The sequence below is a fragment of the Oncorhynchus clarkii genome, chromosome 23 (assembly GCF_045791955.1).
Source record: "Oncorhynchus clarkii lewisi isolate Uvic-CL-2024 chromosome 23, UVic_Ocla_1.0, whole genome shotgun sequence".
Classification (NCBI taxonomy): Eukaryota; Metazoa; Chordata; class Actinopteri; order Salmoniformes; family Salmonidae; genus Oncorhynchus; species Oncorhynchus clarkii.
Genome location: NC_092169.1, coordinates 26,490,856 through 26,518,551, shown reverse-complemented (window position 1 = coordinate 26,518,551; position 27,696 = coordinate 26,490,856). Strand labels below are relative to the sequence as shown.

The following is a 27,696-nucleotide window of genomic DNA, read 5'->3' as shown; positions in this document are numbered from 1 at the left end:
TTCATACTGTATTTCAGCTCCCAGCCGCTGGCTTTGATCTTAATGAAGCTATATGACCGTGACTCCTGGTACATTTCACTCACGCGCCATATAAGTCTGCTTCATTTGTAACTTATACCCTATGTCAGTATGCAGACACCCCCTCACACACACGTGAACACACACACTCCTCCTCTCTGTCTAGGACCACCCTATTGTCTCAGTTGAACAGGAGTCAGAAATGAAACAGAAAACTTTGATGTCTTTACTGCTGGTCTGATCAATCAAATCCCTCCTATAAAATGTCAATTGGTACCTGGCTCTTTCTTTTCTGAAAGGGAGGAGGGATAGAGAGGCTGAGACAGAAAGTGTCTCAGGCCAGACGCTTAATAGTTTTAACTGTAAGACTCTAAAAGGGGTTCAGAGTTCAAAGTTGGCAGGTTTTAGTGTCCCCTTCACAGAAAGCACACTGAGGTGCCAAAAGTTTCATTATAACAAACACACACACACACACACACACACACACACACACACACACACACACACACACACACACACACACACACACACACCCCCTTCAGCTTTACAGACTAGTAAAGGCATTTAGGAATCATTAGTGCACACAGCTTCAAACAGGCTAAGGGTCTGGGTCTGGCATGGATGTGGTTTGGGGTGTGTGTGTGTGTGTGTGTGTGTGTGTGTGCGTGCGTGAATGTGTGTGTGTGCGTATATGCGTGTGTATGCGTGTGTGCCTGTGTATGATGTTTATTGTGGTTTTGGATAAGGATTAATAAGCTGCTAATTGGCCTGCTGGGTATTGTGTGTGTGTGTGTGTGTGTGTGTGTGTGTGTGTGTGTGTGTGTGTGTGTGTGTGTGTGTGTGTGTGTGTGTGTGTGTGTGTGTGTGTGTGTGTGTGTGTGTGTGTGTGTGTGTGTGTGTGTGTGTGTGTGCGTGTGTGTATTGGGTATTAGGTATTAGGTGTAAAGGGAGTGTGTCAAGACAGCGCCAGGGTGTGGCCAAGAAGTGTGGGGTGAGAAAGAGAAATTGAGAGAAAAAGAAAGAGAGATTTCAGAACTGAGGTAAAGGAAGAGACATGAAAAAGGGAGGCCAGGAGAGCAGTGTGCCGGTGTGTTAGTAAAGATCATGTTTCTGTATCAGACTCCCTGGCTCCTCTCATCTCTCTCTATCTCTCTGAGACAGTGCTACTGGCCAACTGCCCACTGCAAATCCTTCTCCTACCCATACCCTCACCCCTAACCCCCTGCCTTGGTAAGGGGTATTCAGTCAGCCGGGGCTATAGCATATGAGGGTTAGAGTGGATACATTAAAGGAGTGTACAGAGCTAAATAGGGGTTAGTACAGTACATGTTCTATCTTAATTTGACCATGTTTCTCACAACAGGAAAATAATCCTATAGAAACAGGAAATGTGAATTATTATGTGGATTATAATTAATGAACACTTTTGTAGGGGTTGATACATTTTTGGGATACATCAAGTCTGCCACTTTAAAGTGGAAATTACAAACATTAGAAATCTTTTAAAAACTAGAATACCTAACAATTTGTATTTTATGCCGTGCAGGAAATTGTGCTTCAACAAGAGTGATCAAATTAAGATAGTACATCTGTACTGAACAGGAAGGTATAGTAATAGTTTGGTCAGTAGCCAAGGGTATTAGAAGTAGGTATCTGGGCTTCAGCCAAAGAGACTGAGACTGTTGCTAATGTCCTGACAAAATAGTACAGCCATATTATTTTACTGCCATTAAAGCCCTGTGTTTACTGCCATTAAGCCTAGTGTGTGTGTGTGTGTGTGTGTGTGTGTGTGTGTGTGTGTGTGTGTGTGTGTGTGTGTGTGTGTGTGTGTGTGTGTGTGTGTGTGTGTGTGTGTGTGTGTGTGTGTGTGTGTGTGTGTGTGTGCTTTGTTTTTACACTGCTGCTACTCGCTGTTTATTATCTATGCATAGTCACTTTACAAATTACGCCGACTAAATTACCTCGCACATACCTCCTGTATATAGCCTCGTTATTGTTATGCCATTTTCTTGAGTCACTTTTTGATTTGATTCGATTTTTTTACTTTAGTTTATTTTGTAAATATTTTCTTAACTCTATTTCTTGAACTGCATTGTTGGTTAAGGGCTTGTACATTTGCATTTCACTGTAAGGTCTACTACACCTGTTGTATTCGGCATATGTGACAAATCAAATTTGATTTGATATCTATCGGTTAGCGCAGTGGCTCGTCACCCAATCATTGAAGGACGAGGAAGGAAGCAGCCCTGGCACTGGGACTCTGACAGACCCCTTCTCCCCCTCACCCCACCCCCACTCCAGCCAGCAAATCAAAATCAAATCAAAGTTTATTGGGCGAGTACATAGATTTGCAGATGTTATCGCAGGTGCAGCGAAATGCTATTACTGCACTGTTTCTAACAGTAATACCTAACAATACAAATAAATAGAAATAGAAGTTATATAGGATGAGCCATGACTAGAATACATTATATATCCTGAGTGTACAAAACATTAAGAACACCTGTTCTTTCCATGACATAGACTGACCAGATGAATCCAGGTGAATGCTATGATCCCTTATTGATGTCACTTGTTAATTCCACTTCAACTCAATATTAGGAAGCTATTCTTAATGTTTTGTGCACTCAGTGTACATATAAAGTGGGTAAAACATTATTAAAGTGACAAGTGTTCAACTCTATGTACATAGGGCAGCAGTCTCTCAGGTGCAGGGTGAGTACCGGGTGGTAGCCGGCTACAACAGTCACTAAGAACTGTTCAGAAGTCCTAACTCCCCCTTCGCTCACTCACAGACCCCCCTCATCGACCCTCATTGCCCCCCTTTAGCTGTCAGAACCCTACCACCCTGTCTGGTAATCTCAGCCTAGGCACTCTGCTCAGTACTCAGTTCAGTAACCCAACACCAGCCACTCTGGATTCCACTGCAGCCCTATGTCTGTCTCTGCCAGCCAGCCCTGAGCCCCACATAGCAGACATAGAGCCAACCTTTCCCCTGCCCAGACCTGCTGCAGAGAAACAGACAGTAAAGCTGCAGTCATTAGAGAGAGAAGTGTAGCTAACCGATTCACACGGGAGCTCTCTCCATGCACTCCTCTTTCCCTGTAGACCTCAGGGTCTCTGCAACTGTAATTCTAACATAACAACCCTGCATTGTCTGACTACAGAAACTTCTGAACAAATCTCGACACAGTCGACTTTATCAAAATGTGATCTGACATTTAGGCTGTTTGAACAGAACGGTGTGAGCAGATCTAGATGATCATTGTTGAATCTTAATCACCTCCCACTCTGTCTGTCGTTTCTAAGGTCTCTCCATGGCAACGAGATCTCCGAGCTTCCTGACGGCATCTTCAGTGACGTGGCCTCTCTGTCTCACCTGTGAGTACACACACGCACCGGAGCATGCCCAATACACTCAAACAGACACACATGCATACACCTTTCACACACACGAAGAAGTACACACACAAATATTCATCTGGGCTGGTAGTGTGTGTGTCAGGGGGATGGTGGCTAACAGTAGTCCGTCACTAGAGCTGTTTGGTGGGCTTTACATCCGCTGAACTCCCCTGGTCAGCCACAGAGCTGCGGTGATGCTACACACCCCTCCACTGTGACGTCACCGAAACAAACACACACCGTGTAGGTTTCATAACATTCTTCGCAGTCTGTGGGCTTTGTAGGGAGGTGTGTGTGTGTGTGTGTGTGTGTGTGTGTGTGTCTAGCATCTTTCCCGTTTTCATCAGTCCATGTCTCATGCTAATTCTTGTGTAGATCCAGCTGTGTGTGTGTGTGTGTGTGTGTGTGTGTGTGTGTGTGTGTGTGTGTGTGTGTGTGTGTGTGTGTGTGTGTGTGTGTGTGTGTGTGTGTGTGTGTGTGTGTGTGTGTGTGTGTGTGTGTGTGTGTGGTAGCATTCGTGTCCATCAGCATGTTTGTGTGTGGTTGTACGTAACTTTGGGAGGTTGAAGCAGGTCTTTACTCCCAGTGGGGTCCAGGTTGTCTGTCATGTCAAAGCCATCAGCTGTAAATCAATAGGTCTATCCATGTCAGGAGCACAGAGGGCAAGGGAGGAGAGAGGGATGGAGAAGAAGAGAGAGGGATGGAGAAGAAGAGAGAGGGATGGAGAAGAAGAGAGAGGGATGGAGAAGAAGAGAGAGGGATGGGAGAAGAGGAAATAAGACGACAGAAGAGAGTGCTGTGAAGAGAAGGAGAGAGGAATGGGAGGGGTATACAAGGGAGGATAAGAAGAAGAAAGGGTAGAGAGAGGAGAGATATTGCAGGGAGGTAAAGAGAGAAAGATCTAGAGAAGCTTGTGGGGGTTCCTTGTCTTTGTCTATCATTGATTCACAGTCAAGTGCCTTTCATGTTAGCAGATGTCAGATATCAGCTATTGGACTGGCTTGAAACACGAGCCTGTGGTTCTGGGTAATGGAGCAGCATCGATCAGGCAGTGTGTGTGATTGTGCGTCACTGTGCCTGCATGCATGTTTTTTCACAGCATTGATTCAGAAGTAGCCATGACTAGTTGTGTTAAGTTCCCTTTTAGCAACTCAATAACTCCCCATTTGTCTACACTTTGTATCAACAATTCAACGACATTTGTTCTCCTTTCTCTACTTTCAAATGCCCCCCGCCCCCCCAAGTATGTCAAATAACTTATCCAGCAGTAATGTAATCAGAGATAGCGTTCTGCAAACCTTTCAAGAAGCAGAGGCATAGCTTGTTGGTCCTTTCTAGAAGAGAGAGACTAAGGGGAATTTTCTGACCAGCCTGATTGACAGCCTGAATAGCCAACATCTGACCTTTTCCCGTAACTAACCCTAACCTTAACATCTATAACCGACCTTCACCTTACCCTAACCGTAACCTAACCCCTAACTTTAACCCTAAACCTAAGCATACCCTTAACCTAATTTTAACCAATTTGAAAATTAAGTATGGTTTCTTTTTCTAGTACTGTGCCTTAACAGTTGAGAATGTAGTTCTCTGTGTTATCTGAAGGACAGGAGAGACACCTGCTGGTCAGATAGTGCCACTACATCTAGTGAACCTCAGCCTTCATGAGACTCTGAGACTCATCCTTATTTCTGCCATGTTTAATTGATTGATTAATTCCTCAAGGTGATTGATACCAACCCTCTGACTGTCCCTGACCCTTAACCTCTGACCCCTTTATCTCAGGGCAATTGGTGCTAACCCTCTGTACTGTGACTGCCGTCTACGGTGGCTGTCTGATTGGGTGAAGACGGGATACAAGGAGCCTGGCATCGCCCGCTGTGCCGGACCGACGGGCATGGAGGGCAAGCTGCTGCTCACCACCCCTGCCAAGAAGTTTGAGTGCCACGGTGAGATGGATTCATTCATTTTGTTTAATAGGGAACCAGAGGTGCGGTTAGCTGTTAGCTGTTAGCTGTTCTCTCAAAAATCTAGCATCTTTCCCATTTTCACCAGTCCATGTCTAATTCTTGTGTAGATCCAGCTGTACTGTATACTTCAAAACGAAATGAACTGGAAAGGTAAGCATCATGCAAAGTAATACAATGTGTGTGTGTAGGTGAGGTGGACAGTGGCGTCCTGGCCAAGTGTAGCCCGTGCCTGTCCAGTCCGTGTGTCAACCAGGGGATCTGTCACAGTGATCTGGTGGAGATTTACAGGTGCAGCTGTCCTCCTGGATTCAAGGTGAGATGTCACATGTCACATGTCACACTTTTACCTACAGGCTGGGCATGCTTCTGTTCCAGCCCCCCGCTAACACTTACTTATCGTCTTTGTGGCTGTGGATGTTTGGGACTACTTTTAAAGCTTGTTTTCAGGATGTGCAGGATTTTATTCCAGCCCGGATTTAACACACCTGACTCAATTCATGAAAATTCATTAACTTGAAATACATTGACAGACATTCACTTGACGCGTGTAATCAGTTTGTTCACAGATACTGTCGCTCTCTGTGAGCATAGTTGGTTGGTGACCATCGCTCTTTTCTGTTTGTCTGCAGGGTAGGAACTGTGAGACTGCTCTGAACGTCTGTGTCAGTAACCCCTGTGCCAATGGGGGCACCTGCCAACTAAACAAGGAGGAGGAGGCATACAGCTGTGCCTGTCCCCTTGGATTCGAAGGTCCTACCTGCCAGACCAACATGGATGACTGTGAAGATAACGACTGTGAAAACGGAGCTAACTGTGTAGATGGTGTCAACAACTATACCTGCCTCTGTCCTCCTTACTACACCGGTAACACATTTACATATTCCACTAGACCAGCCTATCACAGTTGAGTGGGCCTATTATGGTTCACTTTTCCATCCTTTGCTATGTAAATGTAATGTATCTCTCTCTCTCTCCAGGGGAGATGTGTGAGGAGATGGAGGATGTGTGTGCTCCAGGTGTCAGTCCGTGTCAACACCAGTCTACCTGTCTCATCAGCTCTACTGGACCTCAGTGAGTACACAGTGTGTGAGTGTGTGTGTGTGTGTGTGTGTGTGTGTGTGTGTGTGTGTGTGTGTGTGTGTGTGTGTGTGTGTGTGTGTGTGTGTGTGTGTGTGTGTGTGTGTGTGTGTGTGTGTGTGACTTGAAGATGTTGGTTCCCAGACTTAGGCTTTAGCTCAGTGGGCTAACGTTAACGCTAACATTTGTGTGTGTGTGTTGCAGGTGTGTGTGTTCTCCGGGCTACGTTGGTGATGACTGCAGTGTGGACTATGATGACTGTGAGGAGAATCGCTGTCAGAACGGAGCTCAGTGTGTCGACCAACTCAACGCATACTCCTGCTCCTGCCCCGACGGCTACAGGTGAGCTACTCAAACACCTTAGAACTCACACACCTTAAAACTCACACACACCTTAGAACTCACACACCTTAAAACTCACACACACCTTAGAACTCACACACACCTTAGAACTCACACACACCTTAGAACTCGCACACCTTAGACCTCACACACCTTAGAACTCACACACCTTAGAACTCACACACACCTTAGAACTCACACACACCTTAGAACTCACACACCTTAGACCTCACACACACCTTAGAACTCACACACCTTAGAACTCACATACCTTAGAACTCACACCCAACTTAGAACTCACACACACCTTAGAACTCACACACCTTAGAACTCACACACCTTAGAACTCACACACACCTTAGAACTCACACACACCTTAGAACTCACACACACCTTAGAACTCACACACAACGTAGAACTCACACACACCTTAGAACTCACACACACCTTAGAAATCACACACACCTTAGAACTGACACATCTTAGAACTCACACACCTTAGAACTCACACACACCTTAGAACTCACTAACTTGGAACTCACACACCTTAGAACTCACAGACACCTTAGAACTCACATACACCTTAGAACTCACTAACTTGGAACTCACACACCTTAGAACTCACACACCTTAGAACTCACACACACCTTAGAACTCACACACACCTTAGAACTCACACACAACTTAGAACTCACACACAACTTAGAACTCTCACACACCTTAGAACTCACACACACCTTAGAACTCACACACCTTAGAACTCACACACACCTTAGAACTCACACATACCTTAGAACTCACACACCTTAGAACTCACACACACCTTAGAACTCACACACAACGTAGAACTCATACACACCTTAGAACTCACACACAAAGTAGAACTCATACAGACCTTAGAACTCACACACAACTTAGAACTCACACACAACTTAGAACTCACACACCTTAGAACTCACACACAACTTAGAACTCACACACAACTTAGAACTCACACACAACTTAGGACTCACACACAACTTAGAACTCACACAGAACTTAGAACTCACACACCTTAGAACTCACTCACACCTTAGAACTCACTCACACCTTAGAACTCACACACCTTAGAACTCACACACAACTTAGAACTCACACACATTAGAACTCACTCACACCTTAGAACTCACACACCTTAGAACTCACACACCTTAGAACTCACACACAACTTAGAACTCATACACACCTTAGAACTCACACACACCTTAGAACTCACACACAACTTAGAACTCACACACACCTTAGAACTCACACACCTTAGAACTCACACACAACTTAGAACTCACACACACCTTAGAACTCACACACACCTTAGAACTCACACACAACTTAGAACTCAGACACACCTTAGAACTCACACACACCTTAGAACTCACACACAACTTAGAACTCACACACACCTTAGAACTCACACACCTTAGAACTCACACACACCTTAGAACTCACACACACCTTAGAACTCACACACACCTTAGAACTCACACACAACTTAGAACTCACACACACCTTAGAACTCACACACCTTAGAACTCACACACCTTAGAACTCACACACAACTTAGAACTCTCACACACCTTAGAATTCACTTACACCTTAGAACTCACACACCTTAGAACTCACACACCTTAGAACTCACACACAACTTAGAACTCACACAAACCTTAGAACTCACACACACCTTAGAACTCACACACAACTTAGAACTCACACACACCTTAGAACTCACACACCTTAGAACTCACACACCTTAGAACTCACACACAACTTAGAACTCACACACAACTTAGAACTCACACACCTTAGAACTCACACACAACTTAGAACTCACACACACCTTAGAACTCACACACAACTTAGAACTCACACACACCTTAGAACTCACACACCTTAGAACTCACACACCTTAGAACTCACACACAACTTAGAACTCACACACACCTTAGAACTCACACACAACTTAGACCTCACACACAACTTAGAAATCACACACAACTTAGGACTCACACACAACTTAGAACTCACACAGAACTTAGAACTTAGAACTCACACACCTTAGAATTCACTCACACCTTAGAACTCACACACCTTAGAACTCACACACCTTAGAGCTGTCAGTTCTAAGGTGTGTGAGTTCCAAGTTGTGTGTGATTTCTAAGGTGTGTGTGAGTTCTAAGGTGTGTGTGAGTTCTATGTTGTGTGTGAGTTCTAAGGTGTGTGTGAGTTCTAAGGTGTGTGTGAGTTCTAAGGTGTGTGTGAGTTCTAAGGTGTGTGAGTTCTAAGGTGTGTGTGAGTTCTAAGTTGTGTGTGAGTTCTAAGGTGTGTGAGTTCTAAGGTGTGTGAGTTCTAAGATGTGTGAGTTCTAAGGTGTGTGAGTTCTAAGGTGTGTGAGTTCTAAGGTGTGTGAGTTCTAAGGTGTGTGAGTTCTAAGGTGTGAGTGAGTTCTAAGGTGTGTGAGTTCTAAGTTCTGTGTGAGTTCTAAGTTGTGTGTGAGTCCTAGGTTGTGTGTGAGTTCTAAGTTGTGTGTGAGTTCTAAGTTGTGTGTGAGTTCTATGTCGTGTGTGAGTTCTAAGGTGTGTGTGAGTACTAAGTTGTGTGTGAGTTCTAAGGTGTGTGAGTTCTAAGGTATGTGTGAGTTCTAAGGTGTGTGTGAGTTCTAATGTGTGAGTGAGTTCTAAGGTGTGTGAGTTCTAAGTTCTGTGTGAGTTCTAAGTTGTGTGTGAGTTCTAAGATGTGTCAGTTCTAAGGTGTGTGAGTTCCAAGTTGTGTGTGATTTCTAAGGTGTGTGTGAGTTCTAAGGTGTGTGTGAGTTCTAAGGTGTGTGTGTGAGTTCTAAGGTGTGTGTGAGTTCTAAGGTGTGTGTGAGTTCTAAGGTGTGTGAGTTCTAATGTGTGTGAGTTCTAAGTTGTGTGTGAGTTCTAAGTTGTGTGTGAGTTCTAAGGTGTGTGTGAGTTCTAAGTTGTGTGTGAGTTCTAAGGTGTGTGAGTTCTAAGGTGTGTGTGAGTTCTAAGTTGTGTGTGAGTTCTAAGGTGTGTGAGTTCTAAGGTGTGTGAGTTCTAAGATGTGTGAGTTCTAAGGTGTGTGAGTTCTAAGGTGTGTGAGTTCTAAGGTGTGTGAGTTCTAAGGTGTGTGAGTTCTAAGGTGTGAGTGAGTTCTAAGGTGTGTGAGTTCTAAGTTCTGTGTGAGTTCTAAGTTGTGTGTGAGTCCTAGGTTGTGTGTGAGTTCTAAGGTGTGTGTGAGTTCTAAGGTTTGTGTGAGTTCTAAGTTGTGTGTGAGTTCTAAGGTGTGTGAGTTCTAAGGTGTGTGATGTGAGTTCTAAGGTGTGAGTGAAGTCTAAGGTGTGTGAGAGTTCTAAGTTGTGTGTGAGTTCTAAGGTGTGTGAGTTCTAAGTTCTGTGTGAGTTCTAAGGTGTGAGTGATATCTAAGGTGTGTGAGAGTTCTAAGTTGTGTGTGAGTTCTAAGGTGTCTGAGTTCTAAGGTGTGTGAGTTCTAAGATGTGTGTGAGTTCTAAGTTGTGTGTGAGTTCTAAGGTGTGTGTGAGTTCTAAGGTGTGTGTGAGTTCTAAGTTGTGTGTGAGTTCTAAGGTGTGTGTGAGTTCTAAGTTGTGTGTGAGTTCTAAGGTGTGTGTGAGTTCTAAGGTGTGTGTGAGTTCTAAGTTGTGTGTGAGTTCTAAGTTGTGTGTGAGTTCTAAGTTCTGTGTGAGTTCTAAGTTGTGTGTGAGCTCTAAGGTGTGTGTGAGTTCTAAGTTGTGTGTGAGTTCTAAGGTGTGTGTGAGTTCTAAGGTGTGTGTGAGTTCTAAGTTGTGTGTGAGTTCTAAGGTGTGTGAGTTCTAAGGTGTGTGATGTGAGTTCTAAGGTGTGTGTGAGTTCTAAGTTGTGTGTGAGTTCTAAGGTGTGTGTGAGTTCTAAGGTGTGTGTGAGTTCTAAGTTGTGTGTGAGTTCTAAGGTGTGTGAGTTCTAAGGTGTGTGTGAGTTCTAAGTTGTGTGTGAGTTCTAAGGTGTGTGTGAGTTCTTAGGTGTGTGTGAGTTCTAAGTTGTGTGTGAGTTCTAAGGTGTGTGAGTTCTAAGGTGTGTGAGTTCTAAGTTGTGTGTGAGTTCTAAGTTGTGTGTGAGTTCTAAGTTGTGTGTGAGTTCTAAGGTGTGTGTGAGTTCTAAGTTGTGTGTGAGTTCTAAGTTGTGTGTGAGTTCTAAGGTGTGTGTGAGTTCTAAGGTGTGTGTGAGCTCTAAGTTGTGTGTGAGTTCTAAGGTGTGTGAGTTCTAAGGTGTGTGAGTTCTAAGATGTGTGAGTTCTAAGGTGTGAGTGAGTTCTAAGGTGTGTGAGTTCTAAGTTCTGTGTGAGTTCTAAGTTGTGTGTGAGTCCTAGGTTGTGTGTAAGTTCTAAGTTGTGTGTGAGTTCTAAGTTGTGTGTGAGTTCTATGTCGTGTGTGAGTTCTAAGGTGTGTGTGAGTACTAAGTTGTGTGTGAGTTCTAAGGTGTGTGAGTTCTAAGGTATGTGTGAGTTCTAAGGTGTGTGTGAGTTCTAATGTGTGAGTGAGTTCTAAGGTGTGTGAGTTCTAAGTTCTGTGTGAGTTCTAAGTTGTGTGTGAGTTCTAAGATGTGTCAGTTCTAAGGTGTGTGAGTTCCAAGTTGTGTGTGATTTCTAAGGTGTGTGTGAGTTCTAAGGTGTGTGTGAGTTCTATGTTGTGTGTGAGTTCTAAGGTGTGTGTGAGTTCTAAGGTGTGTGTGAGTTCTAAGGTGTGTGTGTGAGTTCTAAGGTGTGTGTGAGTTCTAAGGTGTGTGTGAGTTCTAAGGTGTGTGAGTTCTAAGGTGTGTGAGTTCTAAGGTGTGTGTGAGTTCTAAGTTGTGTGTGAGTTCTAAGGTGTGTGTGAGTTCTAAGGTGTGTGTGAGTTCTAAGTTGTGTGTGAGTTCTAAGGTGTGTGAGTTCTAAGGTGTGTGTGAGTTCTAAGTTGTGTGTGAGTTCTAAGGTGTGTGTGAGTTCTAAGTTGTGTGTGAGTTCTAAGGTGTGTGAGTTCTAAGTTGTGTGTGAGTTCTAAGTTGTGTGTGAGTTCTAAGGTGTGTGAGTTCTAAGGTGTGTGAGTTCTAAGGTGTGTGTGAGTTCTAAGTTGTGTGTGAGTTCTAAGGTGTGTGTGAGTTCTAAGGTTTGTGTGAGTTCTAAGTTGTGTGTGAGTTCTAAGGTGTGTGAGTTCTAAGGTGTGTGAGTTCTAAGGTGTAAGTGAATTCTAAGGTGTGTGAGAGTTCTAAGTTGTGTGTGAGTTCTAAGGTGTGTGAGTTCTAAGGTGTGTGAGTTCTAAGGTGTGTGTGAGTTCTAAGTTGTGTGTGAGTTCTAAGGTGTGTGTGAGTTCTAAGGTGTGTGTGAGTTCTAAGTTGTGTGTGAGTTCTAAGGTGTGTGAGTTCTAAGGTGTGTGTGAGTTCTAAGTTGTGTGTGAGTTCTAAGGTGTGTGTGAGTTCTAAGGTGTGTCTGAGTTCTAAGTTGTGTGTGAGTTCTAAGGTGTGTGAGTTCTAAGTTCTGTGTGAGTTCTAAGTTGTGTGTGAGTCCTAAGTTGTGTGTGAGTTCAAAGGTGTGTGAGTTCTAAGTTGTGTGTGAGTTCTAAGGTGTGTGAGTTCAAAGGTGTGTGAGTTCTAAGGTGTGTGTGAGTTCTAAGTTGTGTGTGAGTTCTAAGGTGTGTGTGAGTTCTAAGGTGTGTGTGAGTTCTAAGTTGTGTGTGAGTTCTAAGGTGTGTGTGAGTTCTAAGTTGTGTGTGAGTTCTAAGGTGTGTGAGTTCTAAGTTCTGTGTGAGTTCTAAGTTGTGTGTGAGTCCTAAGTTGTGTGTGAGTTCTAAGTTGTGTGTGAGTTCTAAGTTGTGTGTGAGTTCTAAGGTGTGTGTGAGTTCTAAGTTGTGTGTGAGTTCTAAGGTGTGTGAGTTCTAAGTTCTGTGTGAGTTCTAAGTTGTGTGTGAGTCCTAAGTTGTGTGTGAGTTCTAAGTTGTGTGTGAGTTCTAAGTTGTGTGTGAGTTCTAAGGTGTGTGAGTTCTAAGGTGTGTGAGTTCTAAGGTGTGTGTGAGTTCTAAGTTGTGTGTGAGTTCTAAGGTGTGTGTGAGTTCTAAGGTTTGTGTGAGTTCTAAGTTGTGTGTGAGCTCTAAGGTGTGTGAGTTCTAAGGTGTGTGAGTTCTAAGGTGTGAGTGAATTCTAAGGTGTGTGAGTTCTAAGTTCTGTGTGAGTTCTAAGTTGTGTGTGAGTCCTAAGTTGTGTGTGATTTCTAAGTTGTGTGTGAGGTCTAAGTTGTGTGTGAGTTCTAAGGTGTGTGTGAGTTCTAAGTTGTGTGTGAGTTCTAAGGTGTGTGAGTTCTAAGGTGTGTGAGTTCTAAGGTGTGTGAGTTCTAAGGTGTGTGTGAGTTCTAAGTTGTGTGTGAGTTCTAAGGTGTGTGTGAGTTCTAAGGTGTGTGTGAGTTCTAAGTTGTGTGTGAGTTCTAAGGTGTGTGAGTTCTGAGGTGTGTGTGAGTTCTAAGTTGTGTGTGAGTTCTAAGGTGTGTGTGAGTTCTAAGGTGTGTGTGAGTTCTAAGTTGTGTGTGAGTTCTAAGGTGTGTGAGTTCTAAGGTGTGTGAGTTCTAAGGTGTGAGTGAGTTCTAAGGTGTGTGAGTTCTAAGTTCTGTGTGAGTTCTAAGTTGTGTGTGAGTCCTAAGTTGTGTGTGAGTTCTAAGTTGTGTGTGAGTTCTAAGTTCTGTGTGAGTTCTAAGGTCTGTATGAGTTCTACGTTGTGTGTGAGTTCTAATGTGTGTATGAGTTCTACGTTGTGTGTGAGTTATAAGGTGTGTGTGAGTTCTAAGGTATGTGTGAGTTCTAAGGTGTGTGTGAGTTCTAAGGTGTGTGAGTTCTAAGGTGTGTGTGAGTTCTAAGTTCTGTGTGAGTACTAAGGTGTGTGTGAGTTCTAAGTTGTGTGTGAGTTCTAAGGTGTGTGTGAGTTCTAAGGTATGTGTGAGTTCTAAGTTGTGTGTGAGTTCTAAGGTGTGTGTGAGTTCTAAGGTATGTGAGTTCTAAGGTGTTTGAGTTATAAGGTGTGTGTGAGTTCTAAGGTGTGTGAGAGTTCTAAGTTGTGTGTGAGTTCTAAGGTGTGTGTGAGTTCTAAGGTGTGTGTGAGTTCTAAGGTATGTGTGAGTTCTAAGGTGTGTGTGAGTTCTAAGTTGTGTGTGAGTTCTAAGGTGTGTGAGTTCTAAGGTGTGTGTGAGTTCTAAGGTGTGTGTGAGTTCTAAGGTGTGTGTGAGTTCTAAGGTGTGTGTGAGTTCTAAGTTGTGTGTGAGTTCTAAGGTGTGTGTGAGTTCTAAGGTGTGTGAGTTCTAAGGTGTGTGAGTTCTAAGGTGTGTGTGAGTTCTAAGGTGTGTGTGAGTTCTAAGGTGTGTGAGTTCTAAGGTGTGTGTGAGTTCTAAGGTGTGTGAGTTCTAAGGTGTGTGTGAGTTCTAAGTTGTGTGTGAGTTCTAAGGTGTGTGTGAGTTCTAAGGTGTGTGTGAGTTCTAAGTTGTGTGTGAGTTCTAAGGTGTGTGTGAGTTCTAAGGTGTGTGTGAGTTCTAAGTTGTGTGTGAGTTCTAAGGTGTGTGAGTTCTAAGGTGTGTGTGAGTTCTAAGTTGTGTGTGAGTTCTAAGGTGTGTGTGAGTTCTAAGGTGTGTATGAGTTCTAAGTTGTGTGTGAGTTCTAAGGTGTGTGAGTTCTAAGGTGTGTGAGTTCTAAGGTGTGAGTGAGTTCTAATGTGTGTGAGTTCTAAGTTGTGTGTGAGTTCTAAGGTGTGTGAGTTCTAAGGTGTGAGTGAGTTCTAAGGTGTGAGTGAGTTCTAAGGTGTGTGAGTTCTAAGTTCTGTGTGAGTTCTAAGTTGTGTGTGAGTCCTAAGTTGTGTGTGAGTTCTAAGTTGTGTGTGAGTTCTAAGTTGTGTGTGAGTTCTAAGGTGTGTGAGTTCTAAGTTGTGTGTGAGTTCTAAGTTGTGTGTGAGTTCTAAGGTCTGTATGAGTTCTACTTTGTGTGTGAGTTCTAAGGTGTGTATGAGTTCTACGTTGTGTGTGAGTTCTAAGGTGTGTGTGAGTTCTAAGGTGTGTGAGTTCTAAGGTATGTGTGAGTTCTAAGGTGTGTGTGAGTTCTAAGGTGTGTGAGTTCTAAGGTGTGTGTGAGTTCTAAGGTGTGTGTGAGTTCTAAGTTGTGTGTGAGTTCTAAGTTGTGTGTGAGTTCTAAGGTGTGTGTGAGTTCTAAGGTGTGTGTGAGTTCTAAGGTGTGTGAGTTCTAAGGTGTGTGAGTTCCAAGTTAGTGAGTTCTAAGGTGTATGTGAGTTCTAAGGTGTGTGAGTTCCAAGTTAGTGAGTTCTAAGGTGTGTGTGAGTTCTAAGGTGTGTGAGTTCTAAGATGTGTCAGTTCTAAGGTGTGTGTGATTTCTAAGGTGTGTGTGAGTTCTAAGGTGTGTGTGAGTTCTACGTTGTGTGTGAGTTCTAAGGTGTGTGTGAGTTCTAAGGTGTGTGTGAGTTCTAAGGTGTGTGTGAGTTCTAAGGTGTGTGAGTTCTAAGGTGTGTGAGTTCTAAGGTGTGTGTGAGTTCTAAGTTGGGTGTGAGTTCTAAGGTATGTGAGTTCTAAGGTGTGTGAGTTCTAAGGTGTGTGTGAGGTCTAAGGTGTGTGAGTTCTAAGGTGTGTGTGAGTTCTAAGGTGTGTGTGAGTTCTAAGGTGTGTGAGTTCTAAGGTGTGTGAGGTCTAAGGTGTGCGAGTTCTAAGGTGTGTGTGAGTTCTAAGGTGTGTGTGAGTTCTAAGGTGTGTGTGAGTTTTAAGGTGTGTGAGTTCTAAGGTGTGTGTGAGTTTTAAGGTGTGTGAGTTCTAAGGTGTTTGAGTAGCTCACCTGTAGCCGTCGGGGCAGGAGCAGGAGTATGCGTTGAGTTGGTCGACACACTGAGCTCCGTTCTGACAGCGATTCTCCTCACAGTCATCATAGTCCACACTGCAGTCATCACCAACGTAGCCTGGAGAACACACACACCTGCAACACACACACACAAATGTTAGCGTTAACGTTAGCCCACTGAGCTAAAGCCTAAGTCTGGGAACCAACATCTTCAAGTCACACACACACACACACACACACACACACACACACACACACACACACACACACACACACACACACACACACACACACACACACTCACACACTGTGTACTCACTGAGGTCCAGTAGAGCTGATGAGACAGGTAGACTGGTGTTGACACGGACTGACACCTGGAGCACACACATCCTCCATCTCCTCACACATCTCCCCTGGAGAGAGAGAGAGATACATTACATTTACATAGCAAAGGATGGAAAAGTGAACCATAATAGGCCCACTCAACTGTTGGAAGAATTCACACACAACTTAGAACTCACACACACCTTAGAACTCACACACACCTTAGAACTCACACACAACTTAGAACTCACACACACCTTAGAACTCACACACAACTTAGAACTCACACACCTTAGAACTCACATACCTTAGAACTCACACACCCGAGAACTCACACATACCTTAGAACTCACACACACCTTAGAACTCACACACAACTTAGAACTCACACACACACCTTACAACTCACACAGAACTTAGAACTCACACACCTTAGAACTCACACACAACTTAGAACTCACACACACCTTAGAACTCACACACACCTTAGAACTCACACACAACTTAGAACTCACACACACACACTCACACACACCTTACTCACACACAACTTAGAACTCACACACACCTTAGAACTCACACACCTTTGAACTCACACACCTTAGAACTCACACACAACTTAGAACTCACACACCTTACACACACAACTTAGAACTCACACACAACTTACAACTCACACAGAACTTAGAACTCACACATCTTAGAACTCACACACAACTTAGAACTCACACACACCTAAGAACTCACACACACCTTAGAACTCACACACAACTTAGAACTCACACACACCTTAGAACTCACACACCTTAGAACTCACACACAACTTAGAACTCACACACACCTTAGAACTCACACACACCTTAGAACTCACACACAACTTAGAACTCACACAAACCTTAGAACTCACATCACACACCTTAGAACTCACACACCTTAGAACTCACACACAACTTAGAACTCACACAAACCTTAGAACTCACACACACCTTAGAACTCACACACAACTTAGAACTCACACACACCTTAGAACTCACACACCTTAGAACTCACACACCTTAGAACTCACACACAACTTAGAACTCACACACACCTTAGAGCTCACACACAACTTAGAACTCACACAGAACTTAGAACTCACACACAACTTAGAACTCACACACAACTTAGAACTCACACACACCTTAGAACTCACACACACCTTAGAACTCACACACAACTTAGAACTCACACACACCTTAGAACTCACACACAACTTAGAACTCACACACACCTTAGAACTCACACACACCTTAGAACTCACACACAACTTAGAACTCACACACATCTTAGAACTCACACACCTTAGAACTCAGACACCTTAGAACTCACACACAACTTAGAACTCTCACACACCTTAGATATCACTCACACCTTAGAACTCACACAGAACTTAGAACTCACACACCTTAGAACTCACACACAACTTAGAACTCTCACACACCTTAGACTTCACTCACACCTTAGAACTCACATCACACACCTTAGAACTCACACACCTTAGAACTCACACACAACTTAGAACTCACACAAACCTTAGAACTCACACACACCTTAGAACTCACACACAACCTAGGACTCACACACAACTTAGAACTCACACAGAACTTAGAACTCACACACCTTAGAACTCACTCACACCTTAGAACTCACACACCTTAGAACTCACACACACCTTAGAACTCACACACAACTTAGAACTCACACACACCTTAGAACTCACACACCTTAGAACTCACACACAACTTAGAACTCACACACACCTTAGAACTCACACACACCTTAGAACTCACACACAACTTAGAACTCACACACACCTTAGAACTCACACACCTTAGAACTCACACACCTTAGAACTCACACACAACTTAGAACTCTCACACACCTTAGAATTCACTTACACCTTAGAACTCACACACCTTAGAACTCACACACCTTAGAACTCACACACAACTTAGAACTCACACAAACCTTAGAACTCACACACACCTTAGAACTCACACACAACTTAGAACTCACACACACCTTAGAACTCACACACCTTAGAACTCACACACCTTAGAACTCACACACAACTTAGAACTCACACACAACTTAGAACTCACACACCTTAGAACTCACACACAACTTAGAACTCACACACACCTTAGAACTCACACACAACTTAGAACTCACACACACCTTAGAACTCACACACCTTAGAACTCACACACCTTAGAACTCACACACAACTTAGAACTCACACACACCTTAGAACTCACACACAACTTAGACCTCACACACAACTTAGAAATCACACACAACTTAGGACTCACACACAACTTAGAACTCACACAGAACTTAGAACTCACACACCTTAGAATTCACTCACACCTTAGAACTCACACACCTTAGAACTCACACACCTTAGAGCTGTCAGTTCTAAGGTGTGTGAGTTCCAAGTTGTGTGTGATTTCTAAGGTGTGTGTGAGTTCTAAGGTGTGTGTGAGTTCTATGTTGTGTGTGAGTTCTAAGGTGTGTGTGAGTTCTAAGGTGTGTGTGAGTTCTAAGGTGTGTGTGAGTTCTAAGGTGTGTGAGTTCTAAGGTGTGTGTGAGTTCTAAGTTGTGTGTGAGTTCTAAGGTGTGTGAGTTCTAAGGTGTGTGAGTTCTAAGATGTGTGAGTTCTAAGGTGTGTGAGTTCTAAGGTGTGTGAGTTCTAAGGTGTGTGAGTTCTAAGGTGTGTGAGTTCTAAGGTGTGAGTGAGTTCTAAGGTGTGTGAGTTCTAAGTTCTGTGTGAGTTCTAAGTTGTGTGTGAGTCCTAGGTTGTGTGTGAGTTCTAAGTTGTGTGTGAGTTCTAAGTTGTGTGTGAGTTCTATGTCGTGTGTGAGTTCTAAGGTGTGTGTGAGTACTAAGTTGTGTGTGAGTTCTAAGGTGTGTGAGTTCTAAGGTATGTGTGAGTTCTAAGGTGTGTGTGAGTTCTAATGTGTGAGTGAGTTCTAAGGTGTGTGAGTTCTAAGTTCTGTGTGAGTTCTAAGTTGTGTGTGAGTTCTAAGATGTGTCAGTTCTAAGGTGTGTGAGTTCCAAGTTGTGTGTGATTTCTAAGGTGTGTGTGAGTTCTAAGGTGTGTGTGAGTTCTAAGGTGTGTGTGTGAGTTCTAAGGTGTGTGTGAGTTCTAAGGTGTGTGTGAGTTCTAAGGTGTGTGAGTTCTAATGTGTGTGAGTTCTAAGTTGTGTGTGAGTTCTAAGTTGTGTGTGAGTTCTAAGGTGTGTGTGAGTTCTAAGTTGTGTGTGAGTTCTAAGGTGTGTGAGTTCTAAGGTGTGTGTGAGTTCTAAGTTGTGTGTGAGTTCTAAGGTGTGTGAGTTCTAAGGTGTGTGAGTTCTAAGATGTGTGAGTTCTAAGGTGTGTGAGTTCTAAGGTGTGTGAGTTCTAAGGTGTGTGAGTTCTAAGGTGTGTGAGTTCTAAGGTGTGAGTGAGTTCTAAGGTGTGTGAGTTCTAAGTTCTGTGTGAGTTCTAAGTTGTGTGTGAGTCCTAGGTTGTGTGTGAGTTCTAAGGTGTGTGTGAGTTCTAAGGTTTGTGTGAGTTCTAAGTTGTGTGTGAGTTCTAAGGTGTGTGAGTTCTAAGGTGTGTGATGTGAGTTCTAAGGTGTGAGTGAAGTCTAAGGTGTGTGAGAGTTCTAAGTTGTGTGTGAGTTCTAAGGTGTGTGAGTTCTAAGTTCTGTGTGAGTTCTAAGGTGTGAGTGATATCTAAGGTGTGTGAGAGTTCTAAGTTGTGTGTGAGTTCTAAGGTGTCTGAGTTCTAAGGTGTGTGAGTTCTAAGGTGTGTGAGTTCTAAGTTCTGTGTGAGTTCTAAGGTGTGAGTGATATCTAAGGTGTGTGAGAGTTCTAAGTTGTGTGTGAGTTCTAAGGTGTCTGAGTTCTAAGGTGTGTGAGTTCTAAGATGTGTGTGAGTTCTAAGTTGTGTGTGAGTTCTAAGGTGTGTGTGAGTTCTAAGGTGTGTGTGAGTTCTAAGTTGTGTGTGAGTTCTAAGGTGTGTGTGAGTTCTAAGTTGTGTGTGAGTTCTAAGGTGTGTGTGAGTTCTAAGGTGTGTGTGAGTTCTAAGTTGTGTGTGAGTTCTAAGTTGTGTGTGAGTTCTAAGTTCTGTGTGAGTTCTAAGTTGTGTGTGAGCTCTAAGGTGTGTGTGAGTTCTAAGTTGTGTGTGAGTTCTAAGGTGTGTGTGAGTTCTAAGGTGTGTGTGAGTTCTAAGTTGTGTGTGAGTTCTAAGGTGTGTGAGTTCTAAGGTGTGTGATGTGAGTTCTAAGGTGTGTGTGAGTTCTAAGTTGTGTGTGAGTTCTAAGGTGTGTGTGAGTTCTAAGGTGTGTGTGAGTTCTAAGTTGTGTGTGAGTTCTAAGGTGTGTGAGTTCTAAGGTGTGTGTGAGTTCTAAGTTGTGTGTGAGTTCTAAGGTGTGTGTGAGTTCTTAGGTGTGTGTGAGTTCTAAGTTGTGTGTGAGTTCTAAGATGTGTGAGTTCTAAGTTCTGTGTGAGTTCTGTGTGTGTGAGTTCTAAGGTGTGTGTGTTGTGTGTGAGTTCTAAGTTGTGTGTGAGTTCTAAGGTGTGTGTGAGTTCTAAGGTGTGTGTGAGTTCTAAGGTATGTGTGTGAGTTCTAAGGTATGTGAGTTCTAAGGTGTGTGAGTTCTAAGTTGTGTGTGAGTTCTAAGGTGTGTGTGAGTTCTAAGTTGTGTGTGAGTTCTAAGGTGTGTGTGAGTTCTAAGGTGTGTGTGAGTTCTAAGTTGTGTGTGAGTTCTAAGGTGTGTGAGTTCTAAGGTGTGTGTGAGCTCTAAGTTGTGTGTGAGTTCTAAGGTGTGTGAGTTCTAAGGTGTGTGAGTTCTAAGATGTGTGAGTTCTAAGGTGTGAGTGAGTTCTAAGGTGTGTGAGTTCTAAGTTCTGTGTGAGTTCTAAGTTGTGTGTGAGTCCTAGGTTGTGTGTAAGTTCTAAGTTGTGTGTGAGTTCTAAGTTGTGTGTGAGTTCTATGTCGTGTGTGAGTTCTAAGGTGTGTGTGAGTACTAAGTTGTGTGTGAGTTCTAAGGTGTGTGAGTTCTAAGGTATGTGTGAGTTCTAAGGTGTGTGTGAGTTCTAATGTGTGAGTGAGTTCTAAGGTGTGTGAGTTCTAAGTTCTGTGTGAGTTCTAAGTTGTGTGTGAGTTCTAAGATGTGTCAGTTCTAAGGTGTGTGAGTTCCAAGTTGTGTGTGATTTCTAAGGTGTGTGTGAGTTCTAAGGTGTGTGTGAGTTCTATGTTGTGTGTGAGTTCTAAGGTGTGTGTGAGTTCTAAGGTGTGTGTGAGTTCTAAGGTGTGTGTGTGAGTTCTAAGGTGTGTGTGAGTTCTAAGGTGTGTGTGAGTTCTAAGGTGTGTGAGTTCTAAGGTGTGTGAGTTCTAAGGTGTGTGTGAGTTCTAAGTTGTGTGTGAGTTCTAAGGTGTGTGTGAGTTCTAAGGTGTGTGTGAGTTCTAAGTTGTGTGTGAGTTCTAAGGTGTGTGAGTTCTAAGGTGTGTGTGAGTTCTAAGTTGTGTGTGAGTTCTAAGGTGTGTGTGAGTTCTAAGTTGTGTGTGAGTTCTAAGGTGTGTGAGTTCTAAGTTGTGTGTGAGTTCTAAGTTGTGTGTGAGTTCTAAGGTGTGTGAGTTCTAAGGTGTGTGAGTTCTAAGGTGTGTGTGAGTTCTAAGTTGTGTGTGAGTTCTAAGGTGTGTGTGAGTTCTAAGGTTTGTGTGAGTTCTAAGTTGTGTGTGAGTTCTAAGGTGTGTGAGTTCTAAGGTGTGTGAGTTCTAAGGTGTAAGTGAATTCTAAGGTGTGTGAGAGTTCTAAGTTGTGTGTGAGTTCTAAGGTGTGTGAGTTCTAAGGTGTGTGAGTTCTAAGGTGTGTGTGAGTTCTAAGTTGTGTGTGAGTTCTAAGGTGTGTGTGAGTTCTAAGGTGTGTGTGAGTTCTAAGTTGTGTGTGAGTTCTAAGGTGTGTGAGTTCTAAGGTGTGTGTGAGTTCTAAGTTGTGTGTGAGTTCTAAGGTGTGTGTGAGTTCTAAGGTGTGTCTGAGTTCTAAGTTGTGTGTGAGTTCTAAGGTGTGTGAGTTCTAAGTTCTGTGTGAGTTCTAAGTTGTGTGTGAGTCCTAAGTTGTGTGTGAGTTCAAAGGTGTGTGAGTTCTAAGTTGTGTGTGAGTTCTAAGGTGTGTGAGTTCAAAGGTGTGTGAGTTCTAAGGTGTGTGTGAGTTCTAAGTTGTGTGTGAGTTCTAAGGTGTGTGTGAGTTCTAAGGTGTGTGTGAGTTCTAAGTTGTGTGTGAGTTCTAAGGTGTGTGTGAGTTCTAAGTTGTGTGTGAGTTCTAAGGTGTGTGAGTTCTAAGTTCTGTGTGAGTTCTAAGTTGTGTGTGAGTCCTAAGTTGTGTGTGAGTTCTAAGTTGTGTGTGAGTTCTAAGTTGTGTGTGAGTTCTAAGGTGTGTGTGAGTTCTAAGTTGTGTGTGAGTTCTAAGGTGTGTGAGTTCTAAGTTCTGTGTGAGTTCTAAGTTGTGTGTGAGTCCTAAGTTGTGTGTGAGTTCTAAGTTGTGTGTGAGTTCTAAGTTGTGTGTGAGTTCTAAGGTGTGTGAGTTCTAAGGTGTGTGAGTTCTAAGGTGTGTGTGAGTTCTAAGTTGTGTGTGAGTTCTAAGGTGTGTGTGAGTTCTAAGGTTTGTGTGAGTTCTAAGTTGTGTGTGAGCTCTAAGGTGTGTGAGTTCTAAGGTGTGTGAGTTCTAAGGTGTGAGTGAATTCTAAGGTGTGTGAGTTCTAAGTTCTGTGTGAGTTCTAAGTTGTGTGTGAGTCCTAAGTTGTGTGTGATTTCTAAGTTGTGTGTGAGGTCTAAGTTGTGTGTGAGTTCTAAGGTGTGTGTGAGTTCTAAGTTGTGTGTGAGTTCTAAGGTGTGTGAGTTCTAAGGTGTGTGAGTTCTAAGGTGTGTGAGTTCTAAGGTGTGTGTGAGTTCTAAGTTGTGTGTGAGTTCTAAGGTGTGTGTGAGTTCTAAGGTGTGTGTGAGTTCTAAGTTGTGTGTGAGTTCTAAGGTGTGTGAGTTCTGAGGTGTGTGTGAGTTCTAAGTTGTGTGTGAGTTCTAAGGTGTGTGTGAGTTCTAAGGTGTGTGTGAGTTCTATGTTGTGTGTGAGTTCTAAGGTGTGTGAGTTCTAAGGTGTGTGAGTTCTAAGGTGTGAGTGAGTTCTAAGGTGTGTGAGTTCTAAGTTCTGTGTGAGTTCTAAGTTGTGTGTGAGTCCTAAGTTGTGTGTGAGTTCTAAGTTGTGTGTGAGTTCTAAGTTGTGTGTGAGTTCTAAGGTCTGTATGAGTTCTACGTTGTGTGTGAGTTCTAATGTGTGTATGAGTTCTACGTTGTGTGTGAGTTATAAGGTGTGTGTGAGTTCTAAGGTATGTGTGAGTTCTAAGGTGTGTGTGAGTTCTAAGGTGTGTGAGTTCTAAGGTGTGTGTGAGTTCTAAGTTCTGTGTGAGTACTAAGGTGTGTGTGAGTTCTAAGTTGTGTGTGAGTTCTAAGGTGTGTGTGAGTTCTAAGGTATGTGTGAGTTCTAAGTTGTGTGTGAGTTCTAAGGTGTGTGTGAGTTCTAAGGTATGTGAGTTCTAAGGTGTTTGAGTTATAAGGTGTGTGTGAGTTCTAAGGTGTGTGAGAGTTCTAAGTTGTGTGTGAGTTCTAAGGTGTGTGTGAGTTCTAAGGTGTGTGTGAGTTCTAAGGTATGTGTGAGTTCTAAGGTGTGTGTGAGTTCTAAGTTGTGTGTGAGTTCTAAGGTGTGTGAGTTCTAAGGTGTGTGTGAGTTCTAAGGTGTGTGTGAGTTCTAAGGTGTGTGTGAGTTCTAAGGTGTGTGTGAGTTCTAAGGTGTGTGTGAGTTCTAAGTTGTGTGTGAGTTCTAAGGTGTGTGTGAGTTCTAAGGTGTGTGAGTTCTAAGGTGTGTGAGTTCTAAGGTGTGTGTGAGTTCTAAGGTGTGTGTGAGTTCTAAGGTGTGTGAGTTCTAAGGTGTGTGTGAGTTCTAAGGTGTGTGAGTTCTAAGGTGTGTGTGAGTTCTAAGTTGTGTGTGAGTTCTAAGGTGTGTGTGAGTTCTAAGGTGTGTGTGAGTTCTAAGTTGTGTGTGAGTTCTAAGGTGTGTGTGAGTTCTAAGGTGTGTGTGAGTTCTAAGTTGTGTGTGAGTTCTAAGGTGTGTGAGTTCTAAGGTGTGTGTGAGTTCTAAGTTGTGTGTGAGTTCTAAGGTGTGTGTGAGTTCTAAGGTGTGTATGAGTTCTAAGTTGTGTGTGAGTTCTAAGGTGTGTGAGTTCTAAGGTGTGTGAGTTCTAAGGTGTGAGTGAGTTCTAATGTGTGTGAGTTCTAAGTTGTGTGTGAGTTCTAAGGTGTGTGAGTTCTAAGGTGTGAGTGAGTTCTAAGGTGTGAGTGAGTTCTAAGGTGTGTGAGTTCTAAGTTCTGTGTGAGTTCTAAGTTGTGTGTGAGTCCTAAGTTGTGTGTGAGTTCTAAGTTGTGTGTGAGTTCTAAGTTGTGTGTGAGTTCTAAGGTGTGTGAGTTCTAAGTTGTGTGTGAGTTCTAAGTTGTGTGTGAGTTCTAAGGTCTGTATGAGTTCTACTTTGTGTGTGAGTTCTAAGGTGTGTATGAGTTCTACGTTGTGTGTGAGTTCTAAGGTGTGTGTGAGTTCTAAGGTGTGTGAGTTCTAAGGTATGTGTGAGTTCTAAGGTGTGTGTGAGTTCTAAGGTGTGTGAGTTCTAAGGTGTGTGTGAGTTCTAAGGTGTGTGTGAGTTCTAAGTTGTGTGTGAGTTCTAAGTTGTGTGTGAGTTCTAAGGTGTGTGTGAGTTCTAAGGTGTGTGTGAGTTCTAAGGTGTGTGAGTTCTAAGGTGTGTGAGTTCCAAGTTAGTGAGTTCTAAGGTGTATGTGAGTTCTAAGGTGTGTGAGTTCCAAGTTAGTGAGTTCTAAGGTGTGTGTGAGTTCTAAGGTGTGTGAGTTCTAAGATGTGTCAGTTCTAAGGTGTGTGTGATTTCTAAGGTGTGTGTGAGTTCTAAGGTGTGTGTGAGTTCTACGTTGTGTGTGAGTTCTAAGGTGTGTGTGAGTTCTAAGGTGTGTGTGAGTTCTAAGGTGTGTGTGAGTTCTAAGGTGTGTGAGTTCTAAGGTGTGTGAGTTCTAAGGTGTGTGTGAGTTCTAAGTTGGGTGTGAGTTCTAAGGTATGTGAGTTCTAAGGTGTGTGAGTTCTAAGGTGTGTGTGAGGTCTAAGGTGTGTGAGTTCTAAGGTGTGTGTGAGTTCTAAGGTGTGTGTGAGTTCTAAGGTGTGTGAGTTCTAAGGTGTGTGAGGTCTAAGGTGTGCGAGTTCTAAGGTGTGTGTGAGTTCTAAGGTGTGTGTGAGTTCTAAGGTGTGTGTGAGTTTTAAGGTGTGTGAGTTCTAAGGTGTGTGTGAGTTTTAAGGTGTGTGAGTTCTAAGGTGTTTGAGTAGCTCACCTGTAGCCGTCGGGGCAGGAGCAGGAGTATGCGTTGAGTTGGTCGACACACTGAGCTCCGTTCTGACAGCGATTCTCCTCACAGTCATCATAGTCCACACTGCAGTCATCACCAACGTAGCCTGGAGAACACACACACCTGCAACACACACACACAAATGTTAGCGTTAACGTTAGCCCACTGAGCTAAAGCCTAAGTCTGGGAACCAACATCTTCAAGTCACACACACACACACACACACACACACACACACACACACACACACACACACACACACACACACACACACACACACACACACACACACACACACACTCACACACTGTGTACTCACTGAGGTCCAGTAGAGCTGATGAGACAGGTAGACTGGTGTTGACACGGACTGACACCTGGAGCACACACATCCTCCATCTCCTCACACATCTCCCCTGGAGAGAGAGAGAGATACATTACATTTACATAGCAAAGGATGGAAAAGTGAACCATAATAGGCCCACTCAACTGTTGGAAGAATTCACACACAACTTAGAACTCACACACACCTTAGAACTCACACACACCTTAGAACTCACACACAACTTAGAACTCACACACACCTTAGAACTCACACACAACTTAGAACTCACACACCTTAGAACTCACATACCTTAGAACTCACACACCCGAGAACTCACACATACCTTAGAACTCACACACACCTTAGAACTCACACACAACTTAGAACTCACACACACACCTTACAACTCACACAGAACTTAGAACTCACACACCTTAGAACTCACACACAACTTAGAACTCACACACACCTTAGAACTCACACACACCTTAGAACTCACACACAACTTAGAACTCACACACAACTTAGAACTCACACACACCTTAGAACTCACACACAACTTAGAACTCACACACACCTTAGAACTCACACACCTTTGAACTCACACACCTTAGAACTCACACACAACTTAGAACTCACACACCTTAGAACTCACACACAACTTAGGACTCACACACAACTTAGAACTCACACAGAACTTAGAACTCACACATCTTAGAACTCACACACAACTTAGAACTCACACACACCTAAGAACTCACACACACCTTAGAACTCACACACAACTTAGAACTCACACACACCTTAGAACTCACACACAACTTAGAACTCACACACACCTTAGAACTCACACACACCTTAGAACTCACACACAACTTAGAACTCACACACACCTTAGAACTCACATCACACACCTTAGAACTCACACACCTTAGAACTCACACACAACTTAGAACTCACACAAACCTTAGAACTCACACACACCTTAGAACTCACACACAACTTAGAACTCACACACACCTTAGAACTCACACACCTTAGAACTCACACACCTTAGAACTCACACACAACTTAGAACTCACACACACCTTAGAGCTCACACACAACTTAGAACTCACACAGAACTTAGAACTCACACACAACTTAGAACTCACACACAACTTAGAACTCACACACACCTTAGAACTCACACACACCTTAGAACTCACACACAACTTAGAACTCACACACACCTTAGAACTCACACACAACTTAGAACTCACACACACCTTAGAACTCACACACACCTTAGAACTCACACACAACTTAGAACTCACACACATCTTAGAACTCACACACCTTAGAACTCAGACACCTTAGAACTCACACACAACTTAGAACTCTCACACACCTTAGATATCACTCACACCTTAGAACTCACACAGAACTTAGAACTCACACACCTTAGAACTCACACACAACTTAGAACTCTCACACACCTTAGACTTCACTCACACCTTAGAACTCACATCACACACCTTAGAACTCACACACCTTAGAACTCACACACAACTTAGAACTCACACAAACCTTAGAACTCACACACACCTTAGAACTCACACACAACCTAGGACTCACACACAACTTAGAACTCACACAGAACTTAGAACTCACACACCTTAGAACTCACTCACACCTTAGAACTCACACACCTTAGAACTCACACACCTTAGAACTCACACACCTTAGAACTCACACACCTTAGAACTCACACATCTTAGAACTCACACACCTTAGAACTCACACACCTTAGAACTCACACACAACTTAGAACTCACACACACCTTAGAACTCACACACCTTAGAACTCACACACAACTTAGAACTCACACACACCTTAGAACTCACACACAACT

At 43.3% G+C, this 27,696-nt stretch overlaps 1 protein-coding gene across 9 annotated transcripts in view; it reads left to right on the top strand.

Moving 5' to 3' along the window:
* LOC139381733 (slit homolog 1 protein-like) overlaps nt 1-27,696 on the top strand; it is a 175,368-nt gene that overhangs the window by 138,366 nt on the left and 9,306 nt on the right. For all 9 annotated transcript variants that reach the window (XM_071125470.1, XM_071125469.1, XM_071125464.1 and 6 more), the window contains 6 exons: nt 3,328-3,399; nt 5,203-5,366; nt 5,576-5,700; nt 6,017-6,251; nt 6,365-6,458; nt 6,669-6,806. In XM_071125470.1, the coding sequence (XP_070981571.1) occupies nt 3,328-3,399; nt 5,203-5,366; nt 5,576-5,700; nt 6,017-6,251; nt 6,365-6,458; nt 6,669-6,806 (828 nt within the window). The remainder of the gene's footprint in view (nt 1-3,327; nt 3,400-5,202; nt 5,367-5,575; nt 5,701-6,016; nt 6,252-6,364; nt 6,459-6,668; nt 6,807-27,696) is intronic.